This window comes from Psittacula echo (assembly GCF_963264785.1).
Source record: "Psittacula echo genome assembly, chromosome: 1".
NCBI lineage: Eukaryota > Metazoa > Chordata > Aves > Psittaciformes > Psittacidae > Psittacula > Psittacula echo.
In genome coordinates, this window is record NC_137735.1 from 8,896,822 (window position 1) to 8,924,418 (window position 27,597).

The 27,597-nt window shown below is 38.5% G+C and overlaps 1 protein-coding gene across 1 annotated transcript in view; it reads left to right on the forward strand.

Moving 5' to 3' along the window:
- NSD2 (nuclear receptor binding SET domain protein 2) overlaps nucleotides 1-27,597 on the forward strand; it is a gene marked incomplete at its 5' end in the record, with an annotated part of 58,935 nt that overhangs the window by 22,646 nt on the left and 8,692 nt on the right. The window contains 9 exons of the mRNA XM_080635190.1: nucleotides 3,803-3,947; nucleotides 4,956-5,033; nucleotides 6,503-6,621; nucleotides 9,668-9,749; nucleotides 10,736-10,860; nucleotides 23,612-23,743; nucleotides 24,723-24,846; nucleotides 25,820-26,020; nucleotides 26,678-26,857. Coding sequence (XP_080491316.1) covers nucleotides 3,803-3,947; nucleotides 4,956-5,033; nucleotides 6,503-6,621; nucleotides 9,668-9,749; nucleotides 10,736-10,860; nucleotides 23,612-23,743; nucleotides 24,723-24,846; nucleotides 25,820-26,020; nucleotides 26,678-26,857 — 1,186 coding nt within the window. The remainder of the gene's footprint in view (nucleotides 1-3,802; nucleotides 3,948-4,955; nucleotides 5,034-6,502; nucleotides 6,622-9,667; nucleotides 9,750-10,735; nucleotides 10,861-23,611; nucleotides 23,744-24,722; nucleotides 24,847-25,819; nucleotides 26,021-26,677; nucleotides 26,858-27,597) is intronic.

Consider the following 27,597-nt stretch of genomic DNA (forward strand, 5'->3'; position numbering starts at 1 on the left):
AGATTATTATGACTGGGTTTATGGACTCTTAGCCAGACATCTTACCGCAGAAGAGACATGCTGAGTCTCTGCTGTTGGTATTTCTGTTTTCTGTGCCATTTATCAAGCTGGATTCCCTACTACAGTTATACAGTAATTCTCAAATTAATAGATGGAAAATATTAAGATTATTACAGTCTTTGACATTGAGGAATTGCTTTGTCTTCAGTGTCATTACAGGAAACTGAAAAACTTGTGTAAACTTGAAAATCTTGCTGGTGGTAGTGGTTAGTGTTGCTCAGAGTTCAGTAGAAGGAAGCAAGTTTCAAAATACTATGTGTTTGGTGTATAAATATACATACAAATCATCCTGACATTTCTGTCTAAAATACCTTTTAATAAGATCAATCATGAAAACCCAAATCTAGCTGACTCTGATACATTCTAATTGGTACAGAAGCGCTTCTGTGTGTAGAGCAGAACTAGTTTGTGAAAGCTGCAGGTATCAGGTGACTGCAGATAATAGTCCCTGTAACCCAATCAGGGCAGCAGAACTTGTCGTTCCCTTCTCTTGATTTGCAGTTAACTGGCAAAGTGGGAAATTCCATATTAGATATTCATGCTTATTGCACAGAACTTGTTACCTGTGTACACTTCAGCCTGTCATGTTGCTTTTTAAATGGCAATTTTGTGCCTTTGGTGAAAGTTGGTGATCATATCCTAACTAGTCTTTGGAGTTTACCCTTCCATTAGGCTTACCTAGTTCAACTTGCATGGTTTGGTTTCCATCCAGGACTTCGTTTTGTTGCTGTTGTAGATGTTCTGATGCTGTAGAAGGAGTGGAAACGCTGGCTAAAAACCAGATCTGTTTTTGAGCTACTTGTATTGGTGGTATCTGAGAGTTTAGTGTATAGCTCCTTTAGTATTTGCATGTAGAAACTTAGAAGAAAGGAGAATCATGGATCCAGAAGAGGCTTTCTGGCCCCAGACTTGGGAAGGGATGGAAGTGCATGGAAAAGAATGACTGATGACTTCTCTTTTGGGGTCTCTAATAATTACAAGCTCTCTTAGAGGTAGAGCAATTTCTGGTGTGTCTTGCTTGGAGTCTGGCTTTGTTTGGTAGTAGGATTCATAGATGAGTTTGATTTTATTAATTACTATTTTTTGTGTTACATCTTCTGGGCATAGGAGGTGAGGAATAGTTGGAAATTTTAGGAATTAATGATGGGTGTTGGAGCACTGGGTGAACTGCTGGAAAACGTTTAATTATTTAAGAGGCATGTTTTCCTGAGGGAAGTGTTGAAAGCTTGGAGCACGTTCATGGTTCTAGTGACACACTGAAGTATTTTGTACTGTTGTCAAAGGAGTAAAGATATATTTTGTAATATTGGCATTCTTATGCAGTTCCTCTGTGAAATATAACCATAGTAGTCATTAGAAAGGAATGTCTGACTTGAGATGAAAGTGTCATTCAGTGAGAGGCAGACAGCTATATTGTTTATATTAATTCATTGATTTGGGCCTTGAGCCTGTTTTGAGGTAAATCAAAAGATAATTTCACTAGTAGGGCTTATGATTAAAGCTTTCTGCATGTGTAAGGAGCTGTTGAACATCAAGGCAAGTATAAGTGAAGCTAATACGCTGCTTAATGAGCTAGGACATGCCTGGTCTAATTAACTGTGTTTTCCACACCTGTAGTGATGCTAATTCCCGTGTCCAAGAAAAGATCTTCCATGTGTTCTGTAGCATAGTTAGACTTAGAAATAAGTATTTGGAAGAAGTGCATGGTTTTCATGTGCATCAAGATACACAATAAATCATTTCCACTATTTCTAATATTCCAGTATTCCAAAGGATGCTGGGGAGGGAGTCTTCATTTGGAACTGTAGTGATAGTACAAGGTGTAACGGGTTAAAACGTAAACAGGGGAAGTTTAGATTGGATATAAGGAAGAAGTTCTTTACTGTAATGGTGGTGAGGCACTGCAATGGGTTGCCCAGAGAAGTGGTGAATGCTTCATCCCTGGCGGTGTTCAAGGCCAGGTTGGACAGAGCCTTGGGTGACATGGTTTAGTGTGGGGTGTCCCTGCCCATGGCAGGGGGGTTATAGAATCATAGAATAGTTAGGGTTGGAAAGGACCTGCCATGTTCCTGGGTTGGAAATAGATGATCTTAAGTTCCTTTCCAACCCTATCTATTCTATGATTTCCAGTATGTATACCAGGACGGACTATTACTGTATGAAGACTTTGGTGATGACTGATGACCGTTTTCCTTGGAGGCATTCTTTGCAAGAATCCCTTCACCATGAGTGTACTTTGCTCATCATTTCATAGTCGGTTGAAAGTTGGGTTTATTTGTATTTTGGTGGGACCAGAGGTGATGTTCAAGCATATCTCATTTGTGTGAACAAAGCTGGTGATATATTCTTAGAGAATTAAATAACTCTGTGCACTAGTTGAGCATAATGACCTATTCTTAGCAGCAATGGTCAAAACTGATGCTAATTCCTAAAGAAATGAGATTTGTGGGAGGGGTATCTTGCAGGGCTGCCTACATGCCCACCTCTCAGTCAGTTTTTGACATTGTTGGATTTTAATCAAGCTTTGAGTACAGGTCTCCAAAGGTTCTTGTGTTCTCCAAGCTTTATGCAGGTGGGTTATACCAGATAGAAGCAAGAGAACTCTTCATACTCTTGTTAGGGAAAAATTACAGTATGAATTTCCCTACTAGACACTGAATAATCCCAATGGAAAGAAGGTGCTACAGCTGTTGTAAACCTGGAAGTAGCTTCAGTCACACTTTTACCCAGTTTGACAACAGGGAATGAAATTTTAAGACACTAACTCCTAAGAAATTAGGTTTAATCATTTCCCTTATCACTGAAAATTTGCATTTTGGTTCTGTTGAATGGTGTTACTGTTTGAACACTTGGCTTTGTTGGCCTCGTTTTTACTTGCTCCATGATTTTGGGATATTGGTTGCATCACTCCAGTAATAGGATTTTGGAGAATGCTGGATAATGAGATGAGAGGGGTTGCTTTGAAGCTACTGTTTCATTTCTGTAAATCATATAATCTTAGAGCTTTGTGAGTTCTGTGATTAATCAAATCTGTGTTTCCTTAAGTAGAAGTATGGGAACAGTGAATGAGTTTGGGAGAATTTTTCTTTGGTTTTAATACTGATTTTTTGTTTGTGCTGAATAAATCTCTAGAAATTCTCTTCCAAGTTCCTTGTTGATGGCTTCTATATGTCATGCTCATATTATTAAGAAAAAAATGCACAACTCTTTGTGTTCCTAAAATGTACATAATGTAAAATCATGAACTAATACAGGGAAATGTTGCATCAGATGCTAGCGGGTGTAAATCTCTGTTAAGACAGGTGTATGAATTCTGTGTTTAATGAGTTCTCCTATGAATTGATGGATGTCTCTGCAGGCAAACATATACTCCAGTATTACTCGTTTGTCTTTTGTGGTGTAGATTTAAACTTCATCAAGAAATAATACAATTTTTTTTTTTGATGACTGCAAGACAAGATTTTACACTTACTCTATTTTTTGAATGTTGAAAGGCCAATAGATACTTCCAGAATTCTTAATACCTCTGCATATGCTTATAGATTTTTTTGTTTGTTTTTAGGAAGAGAGAGAAGTGGTTATTCAAAGGAAAACTGGATACAGAAGGTTTTAATCTGGTTCTGTCTCAGCATAAGTGTTAGATAACTTGTTTGTATCCAGTTTTTCAAAGCGATAGGTGAATGTACACCATTCTTTTTAATGGTCACCTTGTTTTAATACAACCCTATTTCTGCATGTGTAGGTGGTTGCTGAACATCCAGATGCTTCAAGTGAGGAGATTGAAGAATTGCTCGAATCGCAGTGGAACATGCTTAGTGAAAAACAGAAAGCTCGCTATAACACAAAGTTTGCCATAGTGACCTCTCCCAAATCTGAAGAAGACTCTGGTAAACGTAAAACTGTGCTAGTGTACTCTAACTAAATTTGATATACATAGTGGCGTTAAACTAAGCACATATTTGAGACCTGTAGGGAAAACAGCTTTCACTGTTTTCCAGTTTTAATTCTTGGTGTTTGTGCCAATAGCAAAGGAATGCCAATGGTTACAATAAACACAACCCATGAAGTCTACATTTCTTGCTCATTGTTCTGAAAAGTTGTTATATGTAAACCTACTGTTTAGAGATTGCTGATTTCTCATTCTTCTTCTGCCCATAAGCAGCTGCCATTGCATCCACTGCCAGTACGAGTGGATGGTGGGAAGGGAAGACGAAGTGTTGCTACTAGTAAAATTTGAGGGGTTTTCTTCATAGAATACTTAGGAAATGGTTTAAAAAGTTTAATCAGTGCTATACTTTTTCTTCATATATACCTAAAGTATATTACCTCATCTCACCATCAACTCAGGAAGAAGTATTCCTAACTTTATGCTGAAACTTTCATCCATTTGGCATTTGATTGTGCTACTCAAAGTGTGTAGGACATTGTACAAGATTGTAAATACTCTTTATTTTCTCTCTCTTTCTTTGTTGCTGTTGTCTAGCATTTGGGTTTGATAAACAGTCTCAATTATATTGCAAAATATTGGAGGGGGTTTGGAGTCACTTATTTGAGAAAGGAGGAGGAAGATAGTTTGGCATTTGCATGAACTTTATCAAATTTAGGAGCATTGTTCAAATTTAAATAGCTTTACAGCACTGTAAGAAGACTTACGATGGAAGTATTAGAAGCCAACAGGTGCTGCTTTGGGCAATGACAAGAATGAGAGGGAGTGTTTGAAAGTTTGTGAGACTTGGAAAAACTTGTATAAAAATGGCAGTCAGTTTTGTTAACTATCTGTGTGTGTGTGAAATAACATTTTGTGGAAAATTGAAAAGTTTTTAACTTAAAATTTTAAGTGTTAAATATTTGGATATCAGTTTAAAAAAAAAAAAACACATTCTGTATCTCTCAAGGTTCATCATTGAAGAATATTGGAGAGGCCAAACGTAAAGTGTTTCAAGACTCACCTAAAAGGAGATCAAGATCCAGAAGTAATTGAAATTTGTGTTGTGTGCAAATAGTTCATCATTATAAGTAGCTATTGAGTGTATTTTTTTATGTAATCGCCCACGTATCATAATCTCTTTATTTTTATCTCAGATGTTGTCTTCCTTGGCGTTAGAATTTTAATGGATCCCAAATTAAATATCTAAACACTGTAGTGCTGAATTTTGTTCACCTTCCTCAGTGTCATATTGCAAGAAATGTAATTGAAATTGTACCTGTACCAGGTGTTTCTAGTACATATATTGTGTACATTTATAGTTATCTGCAGATGAAAACATGTCAGTTCAATCATTCCCTACCCAGATCCTCTTATCTTAAACTTGGAAGAATATTGTGGGATTTCTTTTGCTGGCTTTTTGTAAGTAGCAGGTTCTCCTGGAGCCATTTCAGTCTGCTTTGTGGATTGAGTCTGATAATAGAATATGTCCTAGATTGTTTAAGATAAGAACATTAATTTGAAAATTATCCATATTTTCAAGTTGCTATATTTTTTTATACTTACAGCTATTTGTTCCCACTGGAATAGAATGCTTGTAGCTATAGGGCAATTTTCAGTTAACATGTTTGTGCCCTTGGAGCTTGCAATCTTCATGCTAATAATACTCTGTAGCTTCATAAAATAGAGTACTGGAAAGTGTAATAATTTTGTCATTTCATCCTGATGGAACAGACCACTTCCTAAACCTTCATCTGTCTTTTTGAGGTAGAGTGAGTGCAAATAATAGCTGAACCTGTGGAAGGGGTATGTAGGTTAGTCACTGATCTTTTGTAATTTTAGCAGCTGCTTGAACTTTACTGTGAACAATCATCTAAATATGTGAATAAGTCCGTTGGTTTAAAATGACCAATGTGATTCTGTTCTTAGGATTTTGGTTCACAAAGGAAGGGGATCTTATAGTCTCCTGTGAAATAAAAGTAAGCTTGTTAGAGTCTGGAACTGCCATACCAGGAAAAGAGAATTAATCTGTACAGTTGGTGATATCTTGTCTTTTCCAGAGGCCCCTTAGTAGATGTCACCAGTATCTCCATCATTTGGAGAACTTTAAGGAGACTTAAGGAGGAGACTTAAAAATTCATTCAGTGATAAGACACTATTACAAAGTGGAAGGAGAGATAAAAGCTGTATAGATCAATCATGTGCACTCTGCTAATATGAAACAAATATTGGGCAGTAATATTCAGACCTTAAACTAGTGCTTATACAGGTAGACTTGTCTTTCTAAAATAGCTTGAGTATGAAGCCGTTGATTTGGATGTGTTCTAGAGTTAGTCTTCAGCACCAGAAACCAGACCTTAAGCATTAAGAGGTCATTAAACTGTGTTAATGTTTAACCATGTTTTAAAAATAATGACTGAAAGAAAAGTAACTTAAATAACTAGATCAGTTCAAAATAACTTGAAAGTGGGTTTTAGATTATTTTTCATGTAAGTTTCCCCCATCCCCCATCCCAAGGTAACTTACATGGAAATAAAAGAAAACAAAAAAAGAGGACAAAGGAACCTACAGAAGATTTTGAAGTTCAGGAAGCACCTAGGAAAAGACTCAGGATGGATAAACAGAATAATCGGAAGGTAATTATGTCGTTGGTTTGTTTGGGTTGATTTATAGCAGCACCAATCACATTGCTGTAGTTAAGTTTGTCAGCATTTCCGTTTTCAGGGTTATAAAGTAGCCAAACTCTGGTAAATATTCAGAGATAAATGTGAGTTATTGCTGTGGGGTTTTTTTCCTTTGGTTTTGAGGATGGAGGTGTATGACAATTGCACTTGATACTTAAAACTGTGGTGAAAATGTGTGTCTAAATCTGTTTCCCTAAGGAACGTGCAGAGGCATGACCTTTCTGTGTTGTCATGCTTTGTAGTTCTTTTTCTTTCCTCCTGAATTGGAGTTCAGAGATGTAGAAAAATATCTTTAGTCAATACTTAACTTTGACAATTTTGGGGGGGGAGAGAGGAAAACAAGCAAAGCAAAACAGAAAAACTACTTTTCAAGAGCTGGAAGCCTATAGAACATTTTAGGGTGGCATGCTGACCCATTTGTTAACTTACAGAGCTGCAGTAAATACTACAGTATAGTTACTGCACAAATTGCAGGCTCCTTCCTTTAGCTTGCTTATGAGGATGAGGATTTTCTGTACATAGGTCACTGAAACTATGGGTATGGATACAGCCCAAATCTTGTAGAGACTTAAGCACAAGTTTATTTAGTCATGCATGTAAACCATGGGTTAAACTTCATGGGTTTTACTTGTGTGTAAAGCTTAGCTCAAGTGTTTTCAGTATTGTACTGTAGTGTATCACAGACCTCATCTCAGGACTTCAGTAGTACTGTGATTAAATGAAGCAACCTAATATAAGGAAAGGTAGTTGATTTATTTTTTAAATGAATTATGGAGGTCACCTATGTCAGTGTGTTTGGTAGGCTGGTTATTGTAGTACCTCTGTTGATATTGTGAGTATTGAGACAACTCGTCTAGAGTTCAGTATAAAAATAAAGAGAACTTCAGATACCCAAGCTTAATGAGCTTATTAGCAAGGGACAAAGATAATTCTTTCAGAAATGTTGCTACCTTTGCGAAAAGGAGGGCCAAAACTAGTTTTTGCACTTCATGCTCTAACGGGTTAGTTGTTGAATATTCATTTTGTGTCCTAGGAGAATTTTTTGGGTCCTTTTTAAACTTCTCTAATTGATTTGGATTCACTATAATACACTAGATCCATGGAATAAGTAAGTTTACTTATTGTAATTAATTCCTGCTTTGAAGTCCCTGTTTTGCTTGCCCCTGAAGTTACTTCTTTACTACCCCACCAGCATTCATAAGCTGCAATTAGCCTGCATTATCCCAAGCAGAATGAAAGGTGATTGCAGTGTAGCTCATGCAGAGGAAGTCGTGATACCTTTGATGCTGTGGCACAGATGTGACTATTAACAGGAAAACGAATGAGATTAATTATTTCCAGAAGATACATACCACTAATAATGCTTAGTAATGTGCGTTTAAAAAGTGTTGTCCTCTATCTGATCCGTTTATCAGAACTAGGTACTAGGAATCTGGTGTGTGTAAATATCAGGTAGTTTGGAAACTCTAAACTCGTATAGCTGTGTTTGTGCTTCTGTCCACAGAAGGGTTGTATATTGTGGAGTCGTTGCTGTGTGGTTTCTTTTATGAATTCTCTCTTAAGTCTCTTTCCTGCATTCACCAGCCCAGGGTGCTTCTAGCTGTATGTGCTGCTGCTTAGTAAAACATGTAGTGAATGACAGTGAAAATGTCTATGTAATGATTCAAAAAGCAAACTCTTAACCAAGCACCTTCCTTCTGCTATTCCCAATTTACCTATAGGCTTTTGTTACAATCATTTTGGATAGGAGGAACTTTAATGATGTGTTCTCATTACTTCTTGCATGAGAGTCATCCTCTCCTTTTTGTCCTTAATTCTCATTGACAAAATCTGAATGTTCTCGCACAAAGTAACCAAGCCATAAGTACCCATATGGAAGTCTTGAAAAACTAATTCGCTCATCCGTGCTTTCGTGATGTACATAAAGTGCACATTAACAAAATGGGGGTTCTGTAAAGCATGCTTTAAATTCAAGAGTGAACTGTACTGTACGTTTGCTTTCATTTTTACACTGAAGTGTAACAGTAATCTTAGAAAACTGATATTGAGAGCTCTAGTGGTGGCTTTAGTGATAGGGCATGTTATCTACTGAGAAGCCGGTAAAAGCACAGTGTAGCACATCTGTAGTGCAGTAGCCATTCATATTTGCTTTCACAAAGGAAACTAATTCTCTGGCCTTTGAGGTGTTTGCCTGCACATCTTTTGCAAAGCTGAATGTCAGATGAAGACTATAAAGTATGTAAAACCTTCTGTGCAGTAGTATTATTCTTACTAAGTGAGCATTTGTCAGGGTAGGCATTCTTGGCTATGATTTTGGTGACTTCTTACTTGAATGAATTTGTAAAATACAAAAAGGAAAAACATAGTGGCATGTGTAAGGGACAGAGTGTGATTTTGACAAAGCTTTGACAAAACCTTCCCCAGTTTTTGGCCTAAACTTTTAATGATAAATTCTCCATCTGGAGCAAATTTATGTTCCCTTGAAAGTAGGGGGTTTTCTTTTGGAAATGCTGAAACAATCTTAACCATAGTAATTTAAACCATGGCACTGCTATAAGTTGTGGAGTTGAAAGCAAGCCTCTGTGAGACTTACAGTAATGCACAGGGTTTATTCTCAGATTTATATACTAATCCTGCAGCTTACCTTTAATAATTGAAGGTTTTAATTTGACTATTTTAGACAAAGAATAGTAAGGGTAATTTACCTGTTTTCTGTTCATTTAGAGCTCCCCTTTCGGTATGCTGAGTTTGGGATGGATAAGTGGGCTGCTGGAATATTGTGGTCTTTAATTTTCTCCTTTGTTTATGGTTTTGTACCCTGTGCTGTAAATGAGTTTTAAAAATCACTTAAATGGCGCTAGCTTAACTCCATTACCATTCAGATATTTGTAAAGACACTTTCTTTTGAATAGCATAAATCCAGAAGTAATTGCCAGATTGATCCAACCACTCATAAATTAGGAGTTTTTTTATTTTTTCATATTTTTTTTTGTGACAGAGGGAGACAAGCAATGACAAAACAGCCAAAACAAACTCTTCTAAGGTCACAGAAACCTCCTCTTCACAAAAGAACCAGTCAGGTAATGTGGTCAGAATAAGTTTTAATGTCACTTTTTCAATTAAATAACTTAAACAGGTTGTCCGAGGCAGCAGCTGAATTTTGCTGATGCCATAACCAGTTACAGCCACGGTGCCACAGATGGGGCGGGGGGGACATGCCCTCTTCCTCCACTACCACCATTTTGCAGCGTTACATTTGACTGAAGTTGTGTATTGCTGATTTAGAGCAGCAGTTCACAAGTTCACCATTTGATGGCACCAAATTAAAGCTGTTGCCCTGTGATCTTGGCGAGCACTGATGCAAATCCTACTGCTCCAATCTGTCATTGTGCATTAGACCAATAAAAGAAGTGCAGTGACCATCAGTGTAATCAGTTATGATGTGATGTCCTTTTAAATGATGGTTGATGGGAGGCAGTGTGGAGCGCAAGGGGAATTCTAAATAACCTTGAACCAAACCCCAAAAGTTAGGCTTGTTAATGATGCTCAAGTTCAAGGTCACTTCTGTGAGAGCATGCCTCTTTAGGTATTATAATGATTTGCCAAAGACAAGTCAGCTTCAGCAAGTTCTGCACGATGTAGAAGTGGGGACATGCCATAGATAATGTCTGGTACCTGGCTCCAATGTATTAACTTAACAAAGCTTTAGTGGTACTCAGATTGTGATGAGATCATGTAGGCCTTCTAATGTTTTTCTGAGGAGATAACTGTTACCTCTGCTTTAAAGAGGTCTAAGCCACAAGATATTTTAATAGAAATGAGCTTTGGGAAGATATTCCGTAGCCATTTTTAGTACATATTTGACTGATAGAAACCTCTTTATAAAATCAAGCCAAAACACAAGGTTTCAGAAATTTACTTCATGTTGTCTCAGACCCACGTAGGTGCCCAGAAGACCTCCCTAAATCATTCCTTCCTTTAGCCAAAGGAGTATTTTTAAATGGCTTCAGGGAGATAACGTTTTAAAGTTCCAAACTTCACTTTGTAAACCAAAATTATTTTACAGCAACGAAAAATCTGTCTGATGCATGTAAACCTCTGAAGAAGCGAAATCGGGCTTCAGCAGCAGAATCTTCAACTCTTGCTTTTAGCAAGAGTTCATCTCCTTCAGCTTCCTTAACTGAGAATGAGGTAAAAAAAAAGTGGTGTTTGCACACAGCCATTTAATTACAAAAATGATCAGGTGTGAATCTTGTTTAAAAACACAAAGATCAAAGGCGAATTCTCTAACGTTGGTGCTCTAGACAAGTTACAGTTTTGGCCTCTGTGAAACCTGTTAACGTGTGCATTGCAAATTCATTTATTGTAATACAAACGTCTGATTTGGGGACGTGGAGATATTATTGTGGTTTTTAATGTATTTACCAACAAGGTTTTAGAATTGTAACCTTCTATTAGAGGCAAAGTAAAATGCCAGTGTGTTCTGTATTTTCTTCTACAGACTTTATGTAAGTGTACTACATTAGTTACATTATGTAACTCAATATTGTCATGTTGCCATAGCTTTTATATTGAAGCAAGTTTCTTAATCCTCTATTTGATCTAGAACTGGACAGTTTTCTGAGCAGAGCCCCTTTAAGCTCAAGTTAGTTTTCAGGCTGTTTAAGTACTATTTCTCTGATGCAAATAGCTTCATTGCCAGTAGAGTTAAACAGGCAGTGAAGGATGTATCTCTTTGATACTTACTAATCATAGTCTTAGCTCTGCATATTTGGAACTGTAATTCTTCTCAATTGACATACAATAAATGAAATGTATGTACCAGAAGTGTATTCATACAATCCATTAAACCATTCCCCAGGTCATCTACGCTATTAAAACCAATCAGCCAAAGAGTGGCAGCATGAGGATGAAGTATGCATGCTGTTTTGCAGGTGGATTCAGAAGTGTAGTTGGTAGGATTTAGTAAAATATCCATAGACAAACAGCTCCAAGCAGTTTGTATTACAAAAGCTGTAGAGAAAATACTTCCTGCTAACAAGGGAGTAGGGCTTCCAGCCATGCTAGAGACTATTTCATCTTCCCTAACGAAACGCATGAGGTGCTTAGACACTATAATGAATGCAATTGAAATATTTAGACAATATTGAATAAATATTGAATAAATGGTTTAGCTTTGGGTGGGGAAAATAAAGGTTGCATGTTAATGGCTGTATATCTTAATGTACAGGAAAAGTATTCTAACAAAAAATCCAATAAATTCTCTCACCTGTACCCCAATACAAAGCAAGTCCTGCAGGAAGTAATGAGCAGCAGTCAAGAATTGTTCTTATTTTGTTCTCTCAGTAGAGAGACTCCCATCTGTTGGTCTACCAGCTTCTGCTGTTTTGGCTTTACTGCTGGGACCTGCTGTTTGTACTTGGGACCATCTATTCAGCCAGACCAGTTAAAGAAACATACTGTCTTTTTGGCTCTAAATATGTATCTCTAAATATTACAATCTCAGGAGAAAGATTCTTTTATTTCTAGATAGTGTGTCTTTAAAATGATATCGCTGGAAATCTTTCTCGACAAAAGGCCCATTTTTGTAGGATTGGGGTTATGATTTAATGGGTCACATGTAAAAAGGGATATGGTTCTATAGGCTGAGGTGGAAATTTTAAAACTTGGCTCTTAATTTACTCACCTACTGCTAAATAGCAGAAGATGTGAGGAAAAATAACATGGTGGTACGCCGCTCAGAGATCACAGACTAGAACATCAGTTTATTGATTTCAAAGGTTTAAAAGGTTTTAAAATATCAAAACAATCCAAATCAAGATAATGGAAAATACACCCTGTCAAATAGCAGAGATTTTTGGAGGGCTGGGTGCAGGTGGGGAGTAGATTAGTGGACTAGATCCTTAGGTGGTCTAAAGCTACACTAACCTCAACTTGTACCAAGTAAGGATTGAACCCAGTTTGTTTTCTATGCTACTAGATATATTTTGCCTTTGAATAAAACGAAAATGTCAGGCATGTGTTTCTGAACTTGCTGTTGATCTGTTCTACAAAAACCCAGGAAATACCTAAATTTTGGGTTGTGTGTGTAGCTTTAAAAACTTTTTTTTTTCTCTTTTTGTGTTATTACTTAGCACTTGTCTAAATGACTAAATGTGTGTGTGCCCTGAGAGCGTACAGCCAGAGAGGAACCTTCTCCAGAGTGTTAAGGGCAAGAGTTTAAAAACCAAACACAATCATGCAATGATGAAAGCTTTGCACAGATAATGGAATAGGATGTAACTCTTCTCAACATTAAATACATTTGGTGATTAACTTTTATATTTCTGTGGTCACTATAATACTTCTAAATGTTGAGTTAGATGCTCTCTTAACAAAGACGGGAAAGGTTCTGTATATTCCAGAAGCACATACACCTCCACAAGCAATACTAAGTGGATTCCGGCCTTTGTTTCTTTTCCTTTCATTTCCCCCCACGCTATCTGTAGACAGCTGGTTCCAGAATGGAACCTGGATATGACTGTTATTTGCCAAGGACTGTTGCTAGCTGCACACCTCTTAAATCTCAGTGCATTGCAACTAGGTTTTAGGAAGGCTGTGTACAGTAAGAAGGGTGCGCTCAGTTTTCTTCTTGTTTGAAAGATGCATCTTTCTTGACCTTTTAAAAAAGTACTATTTTGGATGCTTTTTGCTATTATTGGGGATATTTTTTTAGTAGTGTTTATTTGAGATACTGCAACATCAGTTAAGGCCAGATTTTTAATTGATAAGTTACTTTGGGTGTGTAATTTACAGAGGATAGAAATGGGGTGGGGGTTCTTAAGAGCAATCAAACATTTATAGACCTATCAGAGATTGAAAGGTAGACTTTCACTCCCTTCAGAAATTGTGCTTGCAGGTTCTTGTAAGATGAATGGGCAGAAACAGAATACATGAATAAACAAATTTTATACCTGCATTCAATCTTGAAATGAAATACTTAATTTTACTTCTAGGCACTTGATACCAGTAGTCATTTCCTCCAGTACTTCATGCCAAATATGGCGGTTTAAAATCTACTTCCTAATGAGCAACTGGTAGGTCAGATATGAGAAAGATGCTCAACACTTTGAAGTCTGCAACAGCTCGGGGTAGCTTTTTACTGCCTGTGTCAGACATGGTGTAATCATCCAGAAGCTCATGATATTTGTGAGAAGAGATACAGGTGGTGTATTCTTGTTTCTTTTTTTCCCTCAGCCCTCCACCCCCCCAATAATGTAGTAGGTGCCCTTAGAGAGTGTAACCACTATTTTTTTACTAAATAAAAAAGGCTTTACATTACCATCACTGCTGGATTATTGGCACGCTTTGTGGGTTTGCATGAAATTTATCTGCTTTAGCTTTTCAATCCATTTTTGTGGGTTTTGGCTGGCTTCATTTAGGTTGGATGGATTTGTTGACAGCAGATAAGTGTCATGGTATCCTGCAGTCTCTGGATACTACTTCCAAACTTTGTCAAAGAAATGGTAACTTTTTTCTGAGAGAGGACAAAATAAAGACCATGAAACACTCAATTCTGAGCTAGCTTGTTGTTCATTGTATCCTCATGAAGTATGAGCTGACCAGCAGATAGCAGTTTAAAGAAGCCTTCAAAGAGATTTTGACGGTGGTGTTTTTATCAGGAGTTCCTCATATCTTCCCTAGGGGGAATTCTTTCTATAACATCCAGTGTCAAAGCGAGCTCAGTTGCTGGTTCTATCTACAACTTCTTGTGTTTCCAAGGCCTAATAGGGCAAGTTACAATAATGTAAACCTGAAGTTCTGCGCTTTTTCTGCATATTGAGCAGTAGATTTTTTTCTTATTACTGATTTGAGGTAGATTTGGTTTATTTGCATTATTTAACGGGTATTAGCATGTATACGCAATGGAGAAAACACATACCATTCTTAAAAGGTAAGATATTTGATTGAGAAGGCAGTCATGAGACATGTACAGCTTGCAATTGAAAAGTATGTCAGCTCCATTTATTGACGCTGGAGTTTAGTTGTCCTACAGTACACAAGTAAACTATTTTAGGTATGCTTACTGAAGGTTAAAACTGAGATCCTAAAAACAGGAAGGAAGAAACGAATTAACATTATTCTAAACGAAGTACTGGCCTACAGCAAATAGAGCTGAAGCTAACCTTGGAGGTTGTTAAACGCAATCAGTGTGCTTCTAGCATTCCATACTAGGTTACTGGGAGGGTAATTTTCTCTTCAAAACAATACTTAAGGATGATTTAATATCTATAGTGCCACCTTAAATCCTCTGACTTAGCAGACAGTTGTTTCCTGTGTTTGTTTCTGTATGCCTGTAGATGTTTTTTGGTTTTCTTCCCTGTTTCAAAGCACCAGTGAGCAGTCAGGGGTACATTTTTGTGGAACGCTGCAAGTTATTGGACTTGTTTCTTGCTAAACCTCTGCTAAAGCCTCTAACAATTGAAATGACCTGCATCACCTGCCAGATCATACGGTTTGGTTACTGTGCTTCTACTTTCACATGGAAAAGAGTTCTAGGCATGACTTTTGTTCTTTGGCAGCACGTTCTGTGTAGAAAATTAAGTTTCTTTATGTAATTATCTTCACCTTATGTATTACTTAGGCTTCAGAGTGCAGAGAATCTGTTTGCTGAATGTTTACATGATGTAGGTTTTGATTCCCCTACCAAAGTATCATGAGTATCTGTAGGCAATTTTATCATGTTTTAAAATGTTCTCATAGTTTGAATTAACTTTCCAGGCAAATTCAGAAATGCATAATATCCTTACCTGAAACGTCTAACTCCTGCTAATAATAAAAATGAAACTTGTCCCAGGCCGTCTTTTTTGCTCTTACAGTACTGTGTACACTTGTGGCACTGCATACTTAAAGAATTTATCTAGTCTAGCAGTATGGGCCAAAATACCATTCTTCATTCAGTTCAGGAATTCTTATACTGAAATAAAGGAAATGTTAACTGTAACTCAATTGGCTCTGTCAGTTTTTCTGTCTCCGTGTGGGTGCACGATAGATTGTCTTTTGAATACAGTCTGACCTGGTGTTTGTATGTTGCTTGTTGATTTACGCTCCTTTAAGTTGTGCTTAGATTAAAACAAACCCAACCCTGTAGCCACTGAGATATTGTTATTGAGGAAAAAAAAGGCAGTTGGGGTTTGTCTGTGGTAAGACTAAAGAGTTTGCTTATCAGAACATGCATACTCCAACCTCTCTAGAGAAAGCTCTTGACCAGACCACTTCTTCCTGGATGATTGTGGTACAGCAATCACTGACTCTAAAGTCATGTCAGGAAGTCTGAGCTCATAGCAGTGTCCTTCATTTAAAGCAAAGTGGAACTTAATAGCCAGCAGCATTTAGAAGTCATGGAAACATGCTTCTGAAATGCTTTTAGAAAGATGCAGTGTATCTGTTAAAGACAGCAGATGACCTGAAAGAGGATGCCGCTTAACCCAGTGAGTGTCTGACAGCTCGGAAAGAGAGGCAGGTCACTCTTTGTGGGCCCTTTCTTTGATGGATCCTGCTGCGGAGGTGACTTTCCTTCCACTTTTTTCTTTGGTAGGCAGTAATTTTCTGCCATGCTTTGTTTTCCTTTTATATACCCCTGCCTTTAAAGTAAATATGCGGAGTGGATTTTGTTTCCATTTCATCTTCTACAGCCAGGATTATAAAACAAGAGATGCTCAAGTAAAACAGGGAAGAGGGAGAGTTAACTTTTTTGGCTCTGGAAAATTTTGCCCTTTAGTTGCTTTTATAACTGCTTAAGCACAACGTGACAGAAGAACACTGTCATCTTGAATATGACTAAGATCAAACTTTGTATTCTTAATGCTTAAGAAGTGCTGTTAAGTAAGGATACATGAGTAATATAAGAAGTGTTTTTATAACACTGAGTTAATAAAGTGAGTTTTCTGAGGAAGAATTATCAGGTTTTGATGAAAATTGGTAGCTGGAAAAGTCTGAAAAGGTGTGTGCCTGATGGAGTAGTAACTGGTGAAGCCCATTCCAGTGTGTGTACCATAGGTGCATAAATGGTAGCAACTTCTTCACTCAGAATTCCCAATTTTGTTTTAAACCTTCAAGCACTGGGCAAAGAAAGCCTGTCTGAATGGGATCTAGGAGAGGAGAAGTCCCAGTGAAGCTGGGAAGAAGTGTGAATGTTGCTCACTTTGCAATTGCTAACACACAGTGAGTAGTAGTTGAAACTTGCTTCTGCTCCAAGAGGCATGAGTTTTTGTGTGAACAAATACTGATGCTCTAGTCCTTTAGGACATCCTTTAGCCAGGAGGTACTTCCAGGGAAGGATAAAAACCACACAACGACCACCCCCTCCCAACCCCCAGGATAACATTGAGCCATCAAAGATGCTTTTAGAGATCATCTTTTAGAAATGAAGACTTAATCCTAAGCCTAACACAAAAGGCACGTTTAATAACCAGATCAACAGCTAATTGAGGGCCAGTCTTGACAAGCAGAACAGTTGCATTTTTATGTTCTTAGTATGATAAATTCTGAAATTCTCAGTTTTATTTTCAGACCTAGAGTTCTTGAACCTCTTGTTCCTGGCAATGGCAGTGTAATGGTTTCACTGTCACTGGCATTTACTATTGGATTTTGGAGCTGTCTGAAAAGAAGTAGAATATTTGGAATGGAAAAAGAAAGCATGTTTTCCTCGGGTAGGTGAGAGGATGGAGCAAACGTCCCCGTCAGTGTTTCAGTTCATCCTCACCTGCCTCTTTGAAACACGGAATTGTTTGAATTTTTGAATCCTAGGCTACCCTCCCGTGTCTCACGCATCGCTTTGACTGGATGCCAGGGAAAATACGTCAGTACCTGCCTCTTTTTTTCTTTTTAAAGTGAAATCTCAACCCTCCAGATGTGGAACTAATGATGCCATTTGCACAGTTCGCCCACGTGATTCTGATAACGCGCAGGTTGAGCGTACATACCAGCTTGTATCCTACTTTTTTTTTCCCCTCTATTTTTAAGCCAGGGGCAATGAAGAATTGGCTCACATTCCTGCTGAGGTGTGTGGCTGGAATCAGGTATCTGGTTGCAAAAGAAATGCTTAACAAATTGTGGGCTTGAACTCAACGTTTAGATGTACTGAATGGTCTGAGAAACGTTCCCCTGTGCTAGTGCTTATCCTTTCACCTTTGCACACTTTAACCAGTGGTGCAGTAGACTGAAACTCCATGTTGCAGCTGAGGGAAGTCTTGCAGGAGGAAAAACATTTGAGAAGAGGTTTTGTACACAATGCTTCAGTCAAATAAGCTTCTGCCCCCCTCCCCCTTCATCCTTTTAGAAAGCCTCAGTCAAAAGCCCAAATTAAGAATATAAACATACAAACTCACAAGATGCACGTACCTGTCTCAGTTTAATTCCATTTAATACACTAGTGTCTTAAGTCTTCTTTTAAATGTACAGTTGCACACATTTCCTCCTCTTTGCTTAGCCTGCCCAGCACCCTGCATTAAAACCATTCTTATTTAGTCAGTGCAGTCATGAGAAGGAAACTGCAGTATTCCACAAACAGTCCTTGCATCTTTGTGCACATTTGCACAAAATAAGGAAAAGTAGTTCAGGATGCAGCATAAATGAGTAAATCTCATATTTAGTAATTAAGCAGTTGCCCCGTATTTAGTTGCAAGAGCATCTTCATTCAGTTAAGAACTAATGCTTTTATAAGCATTCTTACATAGTCTATCTAAAACCAGGTCGATATTTGTCTGAAAAGAATCCATTAAACACTTTGGTTAATGTGAACAGGGAATTTCAGAATACAGTTCAAAAGAAGATTAAAAATACTTTGAGGATAGAGGGTCTTGATGTGCTGATTCCTGTACCATTGTGGCTCTGAGTAACTACTGCCAAAAAGAAAGCTGTATTGATATAAGAGGTATGATCAAAATACCTTGAGATGAGTAGACCCAATTCTTAAACTAACGATAGATTTGTATCCATGGGTAAAACTATAAGAATAAAACCAAAGAATTTACAGAGATGCCAACATTTTGTCCCAGATTGAGTCAGTAGAAGTATTATTCCAATAACAAAGCTATAAGGAACTCAGAAAAATGCAGTGATGTGTCCTTACGTGTTCCCTGTGAGTCTTAGGTATGTGAGTAGTGATTAACTGATGCACATGAGAAAGGAAGGATTTGCCTTGGGAGCCTGGAGGTTCATTTGTTGCTTCTGGTATTCTGAACCTCACTGATCCCTGAAGGAAATTCAGCCCAAAAGAAGGGCAAAGCTCATGGTTTGCTTTTTAGGCCAGTTTCCCCTTTTCCCTCACTTGTGTATGCAGAGGCACAGTTTCCGGTTGAAAGAGCTGCGTTTGATTTCTGAGATGCCACCTGGTTGCTCAGTGCTCACGCGGAGCCGTGCAAGAGCCTCTGCAGGCACGTCCTCGCAAAGCAGTGTTGACGCTCAGTAATTGAGGGAAATGGGAAGGAAAGCCTGACTGATGTGCAGAATGTGAAGTGTGATGGTGCTTGCGATGATGCTAACTTCTGCAGCATGTTCTGTGTTGCAGCATCAATAATTGCTAATAGTGGAGGTGATCATAGAATTGGGGTACGATTTCATTGCAGAAACTTGGCACTTACTGTAGATCCAAAGTGAGCGGCCTTGCCTTTTTTTCCCCTAAATTTGCACTCTTAAAAATAATACTTGGGCTTTATGAGAAATGAGAAGTGACTCAAAATACAAACCAGAATGCAATAGCAAACCGGCAGTGGCTCCCGATTGCTAATTAACAGGTTTTGCCACTAATCTAAATGTTTGGTTACTTTGAACCTTGGCCTGACTATCAGAACAGTTAATTACACACAGTTTACTTTGCTAAGGAGATTACATTACAAAAGTAAGGAAAAGACATGCTCTGGCATGATCGCAAGGGAAAGATTTACGCTTGTAAGTTAACAAAGGAAAAAGCCCCCAAAACCTATGCTGATTTTTACTTAATGCTGTGATTTGGGTGCTTGTATGTGAACTCTTATGGAAAGTTGTGTTAAACCACAAAAGCATTATGTTTAATTTTAGATGTGGCTGTGTTCCACATCAGTGTGAATTGATGTCAAGCAATCGTCATGTAAATCATCTTTAGTTAGTGACTGTTTCAATCTAAAGGCATTTTTATTGCAAAACTCAACTGTCCCCTTGCTGAATCAGAATCTCTTGGTGCCGTTGCCATTTGCTTGGGGTACAAATACAGTTTTCCCAAATATCTCATGCTCTACCTGTCACAATGTTTTAAGTCCTTAATGAGAAACATTAGGTGAAGGTTGCCTCAGCCTCTTCTACACAGGCCTGAAGGGACAGACACCCATTTTACTTCCCTGATATTTCCATCATCTATTCTGGAATAACTGGACCTGAGGTCTTGAATTCTGGCGCTATTCGTAGAGAGAGCTTTCCCAAAAGATGTTTATATAGAATAGGGGTTATTTGTAAAAGGAGATAGTTGGTAGAGAGTGTTTCGCCTTCTGCAGGATATAAGATGAGGGTCAAACTCTGAATTATCCTGAAGAAATGCTTCCCTCCCTTGTAACAGTGAATCTGCTGATCTCTGCCTTAATTAGCCCCCTAAAATTAGCAGTATGATAACTCAGGTGATGGTGGAGTGGATGTGAGCTGTGTTCGTGAGTTACGTGTAATGTGGCTGTTGGATGTGTTGGCTAAACCTTTGATCATGGTAGCAGGGATCAGAGATGTGTTCTGCAGCAGCAGCAGCCTGCATCAGGCAGTGCAAGTGTATCACTGAGCTTCTTGTGAATGTATTGATTCTTAGGAGTTCTGACTGCCATAAGCAGGTATCCAGGCTTGTCTGTGTAGTGCAAAACTGGTAGTTAATAGAGCATTTGATTTGTGAAGTGTGTGAAAGATACTTGAAAGATACTTGATATCTTGAAAGATACTCTCAGTCTGTTAGCCATACAGTTGATAAAATAAAGGTATTTTGTTCACACTATACGTGTTGGTATTCATGCTTGAAATCCAGCATTAATCTATAGGCAGGTGTAAATTGCCAAGTTTTATCTTGAATGGGCTGATAGAATTTGGCTTTTGTGGTTGCATTTGTGGTGCAGAGTTTGATTCTTGCCAGCACTGCTCCTTTTTGGCTCAGTAACCGTTTAAATGAAGGGCTGGTGCATTCATTCCGAGGCAGTGAAATCTCAGTTCTGTAGGAAAATGGCTGTCTACCTATGGTTCACAAATGGCTGGGCTTTTGTGATGTATGTCTAGGGGTGTTTTGAAAAGCTGTCATCTGCCATAGGGTTACCTTATCATATAAAGGTCTGCATCCTTCTTTTGAACATTTTACGAGTGTCTAAAGCAAAGAAAAGCTAGGGACCCATTGCTTTGGAACAAACCTCATTCTCTTGTGACTGTATTTGTCCCTGGATATGTTCTGTTTCTCTGCTCTGCCTTCAAAAGCTGGGGGAAGAGGAGTGTTTCTCTCAAGGGCAAGACTGTAGCTTTTGCTGCTAGAAAGAAGGCTGTCTTAAGGTGTGCTGCACAAATGGGTTTTCTTGGGGTTTGACATGTACTTTGTGGTGTGGGGAAAAGATGGGAGATAACCATAGTGTCAAGTTAACGGAAGACTGTTTAGTTTACATCATAGAGGCCTTTTTTTATAGTAGAAAAGCTACTTCTTTAAGTAGAGCAGCCATACAGATCTAAGACCTTCCAGCTTATGTTTTCAGTTTGGAGGTTTTCATTGTGGCTTTTTTCTTTCCTAAACATGACTAATTTTGGCTAGTTGGAACAGGAACATAATGACGTACTAATTAATGCTTCTGTGGGAATAGCTTAAACAGAAATGAGCATGTGTGGAAGTTTACTTCAACCGCAAGGGAAAAGGCGTTTGTGTTTTTGCCGAACTCCCACGCTACCTTTCTTCATCTGCCATTCCCAGCAAGAAGGGGCTGCTCCTGGCCACGCACTCAGGTTGCATTTGCAGTTTGCTGTTTCACAGCTCCTTCCAGGGGACAGAGATTTCCTGAACAAAGCAATGACTTAACATGCAGTTTCTGTTAACTACTTCTAAAGCTCTAAATCTCCAAATCACTGCAGTTGTAGAAATATTCATAGGTGATGTGTAGGTATGAGTTGCTTTGCTAGTGTGCATTTGCACAGAGAAAATGCATTTACACCCTTCCAAGTAGTCTGGGGAGGGGGGAAAACCCCAACCAACTGTCACTCTGATATAATTCACAAAGTATTTTCAGGCATGGTCAAGGAAAGCAAATGTTAAATGGAGGAATGCGAGTTAGCTGGCAGCAACAGTGAGAAGTAATCGCTCAAAACCAGTGTTTCTAAAGGGATTTTATGAAGACTAATGCCAGGCCTGGTTCGGGTTTACATTTTTCTCTCTGGTTTCAAAATAAATCACTTCTAATAAATGTTCACATTAAAGGAGATTGGCTGATAGGGGGATTGAGTGTAGCTGTCTCCATTACTTTGTAAGCTGGGCCGTTCTTGATAAAATACATTCTACTGTTGATAAATATGAGATCATATGTCTGAAAACAGAGCAAATTCTTCATATAAAGCGGAGTGTCTGTATCCTGACAAACAGCTATTGCCAAAATGAGCTCTTGAGTTCCACAGCAGTTTACAAGGACTTTTAGGGCTGTATTGAAAAGACTTAGGGAGATCCTTATGCAGCAGAACAGATGCGCATGTTGGTTTGCTTTGGATATGGTACTTAGAAGCCTTCTAATGGGCTGCTGCCTTCAGTTCTCATGCCTGATTTTTTAACAGCCTTTTTGAAGTACAGCTGAGGTTTAGAGAAAACCCACCAAAATTCTGTTGATGCTGGAAAATGTTCCTTTGGGAGAAAATTAGAGGGTTCTGACTTACTAAAAAGGATTGAAACAGGCTTCGTTGCAGCATGCTTCCATAGGAGGAAAATGTTTGCTTTCAGAGGGCTTTTAATACAGTTGAAATACTTAGAGAAAGCATCATCTACTGTGAGTTGCAGAAAGACAACTCAAAAGGGACATGAGGCAGTGTTTTTGATGGTCTGTGTGAATGAATAACCATTAGAACAAGCTTGAAGAGAAGTGACAGGTTTCTTGTGCAATTTCTAATTGTGATGCTGTCTTGGAGAATGTCCTTAGTGGAACACAACTCAGTGAGTACCATCAGAGGGCAGCGATATGAGAGTCTGCATCTTCTGGTGTAATGTGAGATAAGACAAATGACTCAGTTGTTCATCCCCTCCCTAAATTCTATTGAACTGGAAACTGACCTATAGTTTCTTTTAAATATGTTACTTGGGTTGTTTGGGGTGTTTTTAAAGTAAATCATGAGTATTTTGCAAGAATCCCCCATCTTTAATACATCTAGGTCTGTTATTTAAGATTTATCCATTACAGGGCTATCTTTTATGGTATTTTGAATGCACTGTTGTCTATAATGCTCCATAAGCATGTTCAGGCAGCCACTTTTTTCTTTCTTCCTCTCTTCTATATACCGTTCCCATTTTATTGAGAACATTTGAGTCAGAGACTTTCATACGCAGCTTGAAGTTTACCAAGTTTCCTTCTAAAATTAACCATTACTCTCATAAAACACGGATTCAAACTTTAATCAAGGGGGTTGAGGATATCCCTGTGTTGCTGGCTAACGGCTAACTGTATTACAGAACTGACTATAAATAAAATGCAGTATCAAAAGGTTTTGGTGTTTTGTTTTGGCTGCTTTTGAGTTGCTGAGGCTGGTGGTTGCAGTTGTGACTTCCACAAATGCATACTCTGGTTTTAATCAAGCTTTTTGTAAAGGTGGGGGAAACAAAACCCAAAGAGTGTGCCTGAATCTGTTAGTGTGAGTTGCAGGGTGTTTGCTTCCTTCAGTTGATGTTCTGTACAGAATTGACCCTACATGGCTGCTTTCTCTAACACGTATGTTTAATCTTCAGATCTCGGATGGCCAAGGAGACGAGCGCTCAGAGTCTCCCTATGAAAGTGCTGATGAAACTCAGACTGAAGTGTCTATATCATCCAAAAAATCTGAGCGAGGAGCAGGAACGAAAAAAGAATATGTGTGTCAGGTGAGAGATGTCAGCTGGGGCAGTGATGTTTCCTGAGGCTTCCTAGAAAAGGCCTTTTTAAATATGAAAATGACAGTATCAGGCCAGAAACAGGTTTATGGTGTGTGTCTGAGATGTCTGTTAGCAATGAGGGTGCCATGCCAGTAAGTCTTCGTTCCTAATTATTTCTTTTCCTTGACCTCCAATAAATGACTTTTCCTTTCTCCTTGGCGCTCCACATCTCTAAGATAGGCGTAATTTGGACCTCAGAGTAAGTGCGTGAGTGTTGCCAGGTAACTAAATGACTGAGAAGAGCTGCTGGCTTCTCTGTTAATAACGAGGAGGAAGTAAAGCCCATTGGGTCCTGTGCTTCTGTGTGCAGCAGAGATTGCAGCCCTGCATTGCTAGCAGCTTGCATGTGGCGTGTTAATTGAGAGCAAAAAGCTTTCTCAGACTATTCTAGAAGAGTTCTTGGGTTATGAAATGATAACACAATACAAATGGACAGAACAAATTTGTTTCCACGAGGCTGGGCACGCAGCTGTGTGTTCATGTCTTGTAGCGGTGATGAGGTTATATCTATTTTTAAATGTTGGCTAATCCCTTAAATTCTGCCAGCATTGTTGTTCAGTTCATTTTTAGTTATGCTTGTGTCATTGCTAACCACTCGGACATAGAAGTGTCATTGTGCCACCTAGATTAATTTCCTTTCGCTGAGGAAAAGGAAAATAAGGAAGCTTTTTAACCCTACTCAGATGCATCAGTGTGCTCAGGAAAATTTCTTAAAGCTTTGTTTCTTTTCCTTTTTTCTGTTGGTTTGTATTTACTCCTGAACCATGGTTCTATGAGTGATATTTCTGGCGGGTTTAGTGACTCCATTATTTGATTTCAGCAACGGGAAAAGAGATTTTGAGGAGCAATATATGAAAAGGAATAAAGAAATCAGTTTTTTCCACATATGAACTTTTCTTTAACATTCAATGCCTTTGTGTTGTAAAAGCTGTGTGAAAAAACAGGTGATCTCCTACTGTGTGAAGGACTTTGCTATCGAGCTTTTCATGTGAGCTGCCTTGGGCTCTCTGGAAGACCAGCAGGAAAATTCATATGTAGTGAATGTACATCAGGCAAGTCTGTCCCTTTCTATTCATATAAAAGAAATAGTTGTAGTTTTCCCGTACATTGTTCTAGGAAATCCTCCTGTACAGAGTATGTATCCTGGGAGAAACCATACTTACCCTTTGGTGCCTGACAGGGTGGGAGTTCATGCAGTACCACTGAGTGTGCCATGGTTTAGAAAGCTCACACTGTTTTCAGTGCGAACCTCTTGCAACTTGGCTGATTTGGTCTGAATTCCATTGCCTTAATAACTGCAGAATATTTGCTCTCTGAGTGCGATTACAGATGAGATTTATAAAGTCTATCACAAAGACTTAAGAAATCCTAGGAAAAAAAGCAGCAGGTGAAACGTTTTAAGCCCTTTTTCAGTCCTTTGTGTGTCTATACCAATCTTTTGCTTTTCCTATTAAAAGACTACTTTATTGCTATTAATTTCATCTGCTTTTAATCCTATAATAACTGCTTGAAAGTTCTTAATCATAAAACTTATGTAAAAGGTTTGCATTCTTGCTCATAAGCTCATCTCAGTACACGCAGTAAACCTTGCTGGAGCAAGGCTGCTTCAAAATAAAGCTGTTCCAAGTGGTGCAGAGAGAAGATTAGAGGATGTTTGTCCTTGGTTTATGGACCTGCTTCAAATCTCACAGGCTGACAGAAAGCCCATCATCCTGGTTCATTGGTTTAATAGGAAAAAATAACAAAAAGTACAGTCTTGCTCGTGTACTGAGGCTTATAAATAAGAATGTAAAAGCAGGTTGGTGAGGCTTTGGGCATTGTGTACGTTAACTCCAGTGGGTTTGCATTGTGACTTTATCTGAGCAGATGAGTATCTAACACTGACGAGTTACACGGGTTGCTGCATCAAATAATAGAATTTGGGTTTGTTTAAAAACAAAACCCTCCTTCATGCAAAACAAAACCAACAGAAGCATTTTGAATTCACGTTTGGGTGACAGATCTTTTCCTTACTTTTGCCACTAGGTGTGCATACGTGTTTTGTGTGCAAGGAGAGAAAGGCCGATGTGAAACGCTGTGTCGTGTCTCACTGTGGGAAATTCTACCATGAAGCCTGTGTGAAAAAATTCCATCTCACTGTGTTTGAGAACAGGGGGTTTCGATGTCCTCTCCACAGCTGCCTGAGCTGTCATGTTAGTAACCCCTCACATCCACGGATTTCAAAAGGTAGTTTCATTTTACGTTTGGATGACTGATGAATTAAGTCTGTTTGTGGTATGTTAAGGTAAGGAGGCTGTCCATTCAATAGCTGCTGCCTGCAGGTTTTCAGGCATGGACTGTTGACTGATTCAGAATTCCTTTAAAAATAAGGATTGAATATATTTTAGTCAACATTAGCATTTACCTTGCGTTCTATTTGTTTAACTAGCTTTCTATTCGCTATATTTAGCCGTGGTAAGAGAATGAAATCTAGACTGCCTAGATGATGAGGAGAGACAGGCTGAGCAGAGCGAGGGCAGGACCTGTGAATATGCAAATCCTGCAGCAGGGCTCGCTGGATGTGGAAGCGTTTGATCCTGTGCATATTTTTAGCTTTGGGCAACATCTGTAGACAGAATTGCATGAGGAAAGCTTGCCTACCCTGCTGTGCGTAGTTAAAACCTTCACATTTAAATACCATAATGCTTTAAACTCAGTATAAGGTTCTTTAAGAGCTGTTGTTAATTCAGTACTGTTGCTAAATGCAAATGTGCAAACTCTGAGAGCATAATGGAATATTTGTATGTGTGTATGTAGCCTACCTGAGGCAGTACTACCGTGTTTTAGCTCAACTAAGAAATCTGTTTTGTTCCAAAATAATATGGCAGTGTTCTGCTTTGCTAGGAAAGATGATGCGTTGTGTTCGCTGTCCTGTCGCATACCATGCTGGAGACGTTTGCGTTGCTGCGGGATGTGCAGTCATCGCTTCCAACAGCATTGTTTGTACGAATCATTTCACTGCCATGAAGGGAAAAAGTCATCACGCGCATGTCAATGTGAGCTGGTGCTTTGTGTGTTCAAAAGGTAAACTGATGGAAAACTCCTTCACAAATGCAGCAGCAAAACGATTTATTCTTCAGTTTAAATGCTATTGTACTGATCTGCTTATAGAGAATTATTAGCAATCTCTTTCTTTAGGGATCTGTGAGGTACTGAAATAGCTTCAGGTCAGCTTGTGCTGCTTCAAGTTTTTGAGTATCCCTTTTTTGCAGATATAACTTATTCAGGAATGTTTTCACTTGGACTTTGTCTGGCAACCAGAAGCCAATATAATTCTTTACCAGAGACACTTACTGAGTAGTATTTCTTTGTTCTTTCTGCCCGTGTTCAATGTACTGAAGCTTTTTGTGTTTCTTTATTGCTAATACGTAATATTAAAACATAAATAATTGAAGAGTTGCTTTTAGTTTAGCAGCAGACGGCAAATTGAATCAGTATTTGTTGGTGCTGGGAGTGCCACTAATTAAGGGTGGTTTGGTTTATGTCTTGCAATAAATCTATGGCTTACTGAGCCCCACAAAATGCACAGTGCTGATTAAACTGTGGCAGTGGAAGTTAACCTGATTTGTTAACAAATTAACATGCAGCATAGCAGCTTTTAAGCTGCAGCTAACTTTGCACTTGATAATTCATGGAACAAACTAGCAACCTCATTCCCTCTTTCTCCCCTAGGAAAAAGGGCATAACAAAATCTCTTGTTAACATTGGGCATACAGTGAAATATTAGTATATATTAAACTGTGTTAAGCATATTTTAACCATTA